Source organism: Gracilinanus agilis, chromosome 6, assembly GCF_016433145.1.
Source record: "Gracilinanus agilis isolate LMUSP501 chromosome 6, AgileGrace, whole genome shotgun sequence".
NCBI classification, from domain to species: Eukaryota; Metazoa; Chordata; class Mammalia; order Didelphimorphia; family Didelphidae; genus Gracilinanus; species Gracilinanus agilis.
This window is the reverse complement of record NC_058135.1, coordinates 296300888-296308587: the sequence shown is the minus strand read 5'-3', so window position 1 is coordinate 296308587 and position 7700 is coordinate 296300888. Positions and strand designations below refer to the sequence as shown.

General features: G+C 57.6%; 2 protein-coding genes across 2 annotated transcripts in view; one reads left to right on the top strand and one right to left on the bottom strand.

Annotated features, from left to right (window-relative positions):
- The first annotated feature begins 1505 nt into the window (after window positions 1-1505).
- Window positions 1506-3448, top strand: LOC123251627 (zinc finger protein 511-like). The gene is made up of 2 exons (XM_044680934.1): window positions 1506-2231; window positions 2427-3448. The coding sequence occupies exons 1-2, from the start codon at window positions 2052-2054 to the stop codon at window positions 3102-3104; spliced, it is 858 nt and encodes a 285-aa protein (XP_044536869.1). The 5' UTR covers window positions 1506-2051; the 3' UTR covers window positions 3105-3448.
- Window positions 3449-4295: 847 nt separating this feature from the next.
- OSBPL5 (oxysterol binding protein like 5) overlaps window positions 4296-7700 on the bottom strand; it is a 37126-nt gene continuing 33721 nt past the window's right edge. The window contains exons 20-21 of the mRNA XM_044680511.1: window positions 6471-6573; window positions 4296-5561 (exon numbers count right to left, since the gene is read on the bottom strand). Of these exons, the coding sequence (XP_044536446.1) occupies window positions 5429-5561; window positions 6471-6573 (236 nt within the window). The 3' untranslated portion in view covers window positions 4296-5428. The remainder of the gene's footprint in view (window positions 5562-6470; window positions 6574-7700) is intronic.

The following is a 7700-nucleotide window of genomic DNA, read 5'->3' as shown; positions in this document are numbered from 1 at the left end:
TTCAATTTTCTCATCTGGGAAATGAGAAGGCGAAGGTCCCTTCTAGCCCTAACTATGCACTCCTGGGAGCCCTCCTAGGGAAGAGCTTATCAGTGTCCTATGGAGGCATGCATTTGATCCCCCCCCTCCCTTCTCCCTCCTTCTCCCCCCCCAGCCTTCGGTCTCTCATCTGTCACTGACTGGTTCCTTCCCTACTGCTCTCAAACATGTCCATCCCCTCCATCCTGGAAAAACTCACTAGACTCCACCCACCATCCCTTCCAGCTATTGGCCTTGCTAGAGCTCCCTTCCCTTTCTCAGCAGCGCCCTTGCTGCCTCCAAGTCCTCTCCTCTCACTTCTTCTGAACTTCTGTCTTCTTCCCTCCACATTTTGCATTGTGAAATTTTCTTGGGAGCCAAGCTTGCTATTGATTCTAAGATGGAAGGCCAGGTGTGCATTGGGCTCGATGGCTGCTCCATTGTCTTCCAGGCCTTATACTAGATTTCTCGATGTGAATCCATGTTTGGGCTCTGCTTTGGGAGGGGGGGAGGGGGGAATGCAGAGTTTTATGACCTTTAATGTCAAGGCAGTAGAATGTTGTTCAATCCGGCCCAACCAACTCCATTTTGTGTGAAGTCTCCATTTTTGACAGCTTTTCTTCGAACACCATGGAGTGACCTCATAAAGCTCCTGCGTGTTCTTAAACAGCTGAAACACATGTAGATTCCACAAGTCCTAGGCAGGACCACGGATGAGAGACGAGCAATGTGGTGAGAGAGCTAGCAGTCCCAGAAAGGGATCTGAAGAAGGTTGGGCTGCCCATGTTCCCTTGGGGGCGGGGTTGATGGATGGGACCCTGACCCTCTGGCAGGGAGCCAGGCTGTCTTGGTTTGGGCAAGGAGGGGACCTTATTGGCATCTGTAGGAAGCTGGTAATGCATGCTAGCAGCTCTAGAGAGGCTGGGGAGGCCTGATGGAAGGGGCCAGTGTTTGCAGCTTTTGCTGGTTGGCACCTGCCAGATCTAAGCAGGGCTTACAGGGAAGAAGTGGGCAAGGCCTGGCAGGGATCCCCCCAGGTCTTCCCATCCTCCTTTTTGGGAGGGTCGTGTGCCTTAGAATGCCGGGGAATTCCAGCGACCACTGCAGGCTGCTCCACAGGGGGCTCCTGGAAGGAGGGAGCTTGGCCAGCCCAGGGATGACATGGAGACTCTTCAGGACCCTCATCCACTTGGGGCTTTCCTGGCAGAGAGGGACGGGGGCGATAGGCCCTTTCCTTCTCTGAGAAGGCCACACCAACAGAGGGGATGAAGGGAGTTGTGCTGCCTGGGCACCCCCGCGGCGCAAAGGGCGAGCGCGCTGAGCCCTATCGCCAGAGGACTCTGGAAAAAAGGAGTCGGCTAGCATAGGGCCCAAGTGGCTCCCTGCCCCGCGGGCTCGCGGTCAGAACCAGGCGCACCCTTCCCCTCGGTCTCCGCCCGCCACTCCCCAGATTTCTTCGGATCAGCAGCTGGGAGGGGCGTGTGAGCGGGGTCGGACCCATCCTGGGACGTTCCTCCGTCCCCGGTAATCCCGGGCTCTCCCGTCGGTCACTCCCTCCAGAAGGCCCCAAGAGCCACCAAGGGCCGGGCTGCCCCGAGGCCTGTTTGGGATCATTCTACCGACGGGGATACTGAGGCAGCCGGGACTTGGGGTGGGGAGAGAGGCTCGTCCCCCCAGGACACCGGCCTGTGAGAGGGAGGCGGGCCGCAGGCGTGGGTTCTCCGGCCCTCACTCAGGGCCAGACAGTGGCGGGGCTGGGGGAGGGGCGGGGCTTTCCTTAGAGGAGGGTGGAGGGGAGAGGCCGCGCTTCTCCGGGGCGGGGCAGTGTGTTCGGGTGCGCGGGGGGCAGCCGGCCTCAGCCAGCTTTCCCGTAACCTACCCGGACCTATACCCTCCGGGGTCTACCCAGAGCCCACGGACTAGACAGTTTCCTCGCCTTCACTACGGCCCGGAAGTGATTACAAAGCCGGAAGTGACCCACAATCACTCCCCTCCAGCCTCAGGTCCCGCCCCCGGCCCGGGTTCAGAGGAAGATGCAGCTGCCGCCGGGGCTACTGGCTCGTCTGGGTCCGGGTCCGCCTGGGGGCTCCTCCGAGTCGTCCCCATCCCCGGTGCTCCAACTGCCCGTGTCCCGCCACCCTATCGCCGGGGCTGCCCCCTTCCGCTTCGTGCCTCGGGCCCAGAGCCTGCCTCGGGGACATCCGCTGTTTGAGGTCACGTGAGCTCGGGGCGGGGCCTGGGGTGGCGGGGCTCGTAGGGGAATGGGAGAGTGGTTGAGTGGGGGCGGAGCTCGAGGGGGGAGCCGGAGAATAGTGGCGGTGCTGTAGAGGGGGCGGGGCGGGCGCTCCGGGGCCCATCCCTAGCCCTCACCCTCCCTCCCTCCCTCCCTTCTTGCCTGCTGCCTCCAGGATGGGGATATCCAGAGACATGCATACCTGCAGGACGTGGTGCAGCGCGTGTCGCAGGGCCCCGAGCCCGGGCGGACGCTGCCCGCCTTCGGCTGCTCAGTGGCCGGCTGCCCGCAGCTCTTCGAGAGCCTGGAGGCCTTCGAGCACCACTACCGGGTGCTGCACACGCACGTGTGTGCCTCCTGTCGCCGCTCCTTCCCCTCTGAGCGGCTGCTGGACGCGCACGTGCTCGAGTGGCACGATGCCCTCTTCCAGCTGCTGGCCGAGCGGCAGAGCATGTACCAGTGCCTGGTGGAGGGCTGCGCCCTGAGGTTCGCCAGCAGCCGCCAGCGCCGGGAGCACCTGATCAGCACCCACCGCTACCCCCCAGACTTCCGCTTTGACCAGCCCCGGAAGGCGAGGCGCCTGGGTCAGGGGCAGCCCGGGAAGGGACTGGAGGGGGCACCGGCCCAGCTCCAGCAGCAGCAGCAGGAGCAGCAGGAGCAGCAGGAGGCGGCGGAGGCCATGGAGGTGTGCCCCTCCGCCCAGGAAGTGCCCTCAGCCCCTAAACGCACCTACAGTCGCCGAATCCCATCCACCATTTGCTTTGGCCAAGGTGCAGCTCGAGGGTTCAAGAGCAAAGAAAAGAAGCGACTTCCGCGCAGTGAGACCCCCCTGAGTGAGACCTCTGGGGAGTGAGACCCCTGCTGAGTCCAGGGGAAGCAGCCCCAGAGGTGGCGCCGAGTGTTAACTTACAGGAAGGCAAAAACTAGAGTAGAAGGAGCCAGAAGAAACCAAGGCTGGCTGCCGGGGAGGTGGTGCAGACAGACCCGCGCCTTGGGCTGCATATTCCCTCTGGAGCTGGTATAGAGTCCCGCTCGCCTCCTTCCTCTCACTCCCATGAGAAGGGACAGATGGAGGCCCCGCCTCCTCGGCCTCTACCACCTGCCCAGGGCTGCCCCGCCAGGGGTCTGGCTATCTCTGCAGCTACCTTCCAGGGACTTCTCCCTAACCCTTGAGCCTGAAATAAAGTCTTGATGAGAAGAGCCTTTCCAGCCTGAACTCTGAGTCCATTGAGCAGTGGGGCACGGGCTCGCCAAAGCTGCCTGCCCCTTCCTCGGAGCTCTTTAGGGAACCCCCTAAATCCGTTTGAGGTCTCCCCATTCCCATCCCTTGGGTTAAAAACAAGGCCTTGAGGCTTATCAGGATAAGGGGGTGGGGCACATGCCTGATATGGGGCTCAGTCTGGGGTCTTGTCTGAAGAATTAATGACTTCGGGGAGTCTTCAAGGTGAGTTGTGGGATCACTCAAAGAGGCGCCCAGGAAGGCTTTTTATGGGGCTTCCTTAATAAGGAAGGAGTCCTTTGGGCAGTCGTTGCCCGTCTCCAGGACTGGTCTGCTTTACCCATGATTCACTCTGTTTGCCCATGTAAATGAGATGCTCATGATCCCTTACATGCTCCGAGCAGCTTTGGGGCAGACTCTAAGGAGGGCCCCGAGTGTGGGAACTGAGCCCCTGTGTTGGCTGTCCCCCCAGGACCTCGGTTGTGCCTAAAGATTGAGTTCTCTGCCTTACATGAAAGCTGCCCCCTCTGAGCAGCTGCTTGGCAGGTTCAGCCCACATTGTGGCTCCTGTGGCCAGAGCCTCAGCCTTTCTGGTGAGCAGAAGACATGACCACGGGCCTGAGGCCGAGGCTGTCCGACCAGGGAGACCCACAGAAAGTGTGTGAGTGTGAGCGTGTGTTTAAGAAGTCTGTAGAGGTGAGCCGAGCGCTCGGGTTAGCCGGGCGACGCCATGGGACGGCCGGCCCGTCACGATTTAATAAGTAATTGTAAATTAATGGACAGTCTCCAGAGAATTTCAAGCCCAGACAGAAGGAGGACGACTCGGAAGGTGGTAGGTCATTTTATTTCACTGTTATCAAGCAGAAACGAGTTTCCCCAAAGGCAGGAGACGCAGGACAGACGTGAAATGCCAACAGTCTTAATTGAGGGTGAGGCAGGCTGGCCTGGGGACGGGCACCACCGAGGACTGCTGGGGCTGAGCAAGTATGCGTGCGGATGGACAGACAGACACAGACACACTGGCTCACTCGCAAGTGCTCACACTCACACCCCACCCCACCCCCTCCTTCCCCTCCTAGCAAGGCTTGCCCCTCGGCCTGAGCAAGGGCACGCAAAACAGTGCCCTCTACAGAACACAGGAATAGCCACTCATTTTTGTTAAATGATAGAAAACACAATTCTTAGGGGGTAGAAAGTGGTGGCCACCCTCCTGTGACTCCATGACCCTCCAGCCTGAGGATCTGCCCATCCACCGGCCACTCGTGCCCAAATGGGCAGGCATCAGAGCTCGAGTCTTGACGAGACAGACTAACCCTGAGCTTGGATGCCAGCTTGGAGCCTCTTCTCCATCTGGGGTCTCAAGTCTTGGTTTCCTGCCAAGGGATGCCCTGGGCATCACCTTCACTATGCTTAAAAGATCTACAGCAGCTGGCTGGACCTGAGGCACCCCTGCATTTCCTGAAATGGTTATCCCTCATGAATGGAGAAAGGATGGAGGAAAGAATGGCTGGCAGGACGCATTCAGCCTTGGGGCCACCCTCGTGCCAGGCCTTCTACTGTCCCTCTTTCCTTCCCTCCTCTCCGCTGCCCCAAGTTCTGGCTGGAGCCTGGCAACAGGCCATGTACGCCGAGGCTGGACAGCAGTAGTGCTTGGGAGCTAATCACATGCAATGGGTGGACGGATGGATGGACGGACGGAAAAGTGAATAGATGGATGGATGGGTGGATGGATGAGGACAAGCCACCTTAGGAAACAAAGTGCACAAATAAGCTACATTTGGCTTCAGCGATTAAGGCCCACATGGGTAATAAGGTCCTGAAGCTGTGCCCACTCAGAAGGGCAGCAGCTGGCCACGAGTGGTGCCCAGGGCCTCAGGCCTGGCTGCTTGGCCTTCCCTGGAGGGCTCCTGGGGGTGGGGGCAGTGGGAGGCTCATGGGCTGCTGCCCCTAGAGTGCTTTTATTTCAAGACATAGTTAATGAACAGCTGACACGTCAGAAACACGCAGAGTAGAAACCAGCAGCGTGAGGTTTGGAGAAAGCTTCCTGGCGTCCGCCTGCACAAAGACTTTTTGTTTAGGGCCGTGAGGTTCCTGCAACACAGAGACAGGCAAGTGGCAGATGAGTGCGGCTCAGCGATTTCTCTTCTGACGCTCTCCCCGCTTTAGATGGTGCCTTCACTGCCTTCAGGCTTAGACTGGGAGCTCCTTGAGGACAGGGTCTGTCTTCGAACCCCCAGAGCAAGTCTGATAAATGGATTGACTGACTGATCCTGCCTGATGGGGAATTTGACAAGGGCTTCTGTCCACCTTGGCCTCACCTGGCCTTCACCAATGACTTTTCCTGCCCGTCTAGCAGTCCCTGGCCCTGGCTGAGGAACAGCACGGGCATAGTGGAGAGAGCTGGGCTTAGGAGTGGGGAAGACTTGGGCCAGCTGTGTGCCTCTGAGCAAGGCTTGCTCTGTCTCAGGCCCTGGCGGAGGACATCCTCCTGCCAGAAATCTCAGCTCACCTGCTTGTATACAGAAGAGCAAGGAGAGAGTTGTGGCAAATCCTGGAGGGGGGCCACAACCAGGAAGGATGAAGGCCCAGATTTAACCTCCATCTTCAGGCCTGAAATTCCATTTCCTTTCAAAGCCTGAGGCTTCTCCCTCCCTCCCTGGCAGGCTGGGCTGTGCCAGGCTGGACAAGGACAATGCCTTCAGGAGGGTCACCAGGCTCACCCAAGGGGCCCGGCCCAGCCCACCCTGACTGGCTGACTGTCTTGGGGCAGGTCTTTGGGGGACTGGGGCCAGTTTTCAGGTGAGCATTTATACCTGCAGGCTGACACACCCAGGCTTAGTTTATCATTTTGTGGATTGTCCAGACTTAAGTGCAAAAAAGAAAATGTTAATAAAAATGGTGTGTGTGTGTGTGTGTGTGTGTGTGTACACGTATGGACACATTTTCTGGAGATCCAGTTATTAAATATTTACCAGCATCCTGCCAGGTGTAGCCACTTACCTGTGTATGTCCTGTTGGGCCTTCTGTAGGGACAGCACTGCGGTATGAATGTCCTTCAGATGCTGGCTCTCCTTCCCACATCGGGCACAGGAGCTTTCACAATCTGGGACCACAGAGTAAGAAGGGTTATTTTCCATCTCCTGTCTGACTCCTCCTTTAAATAGAGCCAATTCTCAGAGTTCCCCATCCCGCTTCAATCAAGGCAGGAAGAGGGGAAGGAAAAGGGAAGAGGTGGAGGGGAGGTGAAGACCCCACAATATCCCAGCTCGAGGGGCCTCAGAGGTCTCTGATCTAGCTTTTCTCTAAGCTGGAATCCTCTCTAGAGCATCCCAGAAGTGGCCTCCAGTCTTGCTTTGAGGACCTCAGGGAGGGGGGAGCCCACCCAACGCCTCTCCAGACAGAATGTTCCTCCTCTCTGGGAAGTGCCCACATTCATCTTTGCAGCTTCCACCCAGAGCCCTCAGGGCCCAAGCAGAGCACCCACATACCAGGCCATCCAAGCTAGATTGGCTGGGGGAGAAGGATCAGAAGAGAGAAGGGCCTGAGGGGAGTAAAGGAGAACTTGGGAGCCTTTGGACTTATAAAGAAGCTCCAGAGTATGACTGAGGAAAATGAGCTCCCTCTGGGAGCTCTCCAGGGTCTGAAAGAGTCCATCTTCTCCCCTCTTCAACTCTGTCTCTTGGCTTTTTTCAAGTCTTAGCAGAAATCCTATCTTGTGTAAGAGGTATTTCCTGATCCCCCGTAATGCTTGCGTCTTCCCTCTGAGGTGGTCGCCAACTTATCCTGTCCAGTTCGGGTGGACATAGTTGTTTCCATGTTGTCTCCCAGCTTAGACTGAGCTCCTTGAGGTCAGGCATTGCTTTATTTTTGGTATTTCCAGCACCTAGTGGGTCCCTGATAAATGTTCATTAACTTGACTCATGGGGTTTCCCTCCTAGGGAGCCTTCAGGCAGAGGCCATTTTCCCCACGTGATACTCTCTCCTGTGTCCATGCCCCACACACTCTTCTCTTTCCTCACATCCATCATTTAGAAGTCCTGGTTGGACTAGGTCGAGCTCCCTTTCAGCACCTCAGTTCTCCATTTCTCTCGTTCCCTTTAAGACTCATTCCAAACATCACTTTAGTCTTTTGGTGGTTCCCCAGCGGTTAGTGCTTCTCTCGGTTCCCATCTCCACTCTCCCCAGCTTATATCTCTTTTGTGCTAAGTCAGAGATGGGCAAACTACGGCC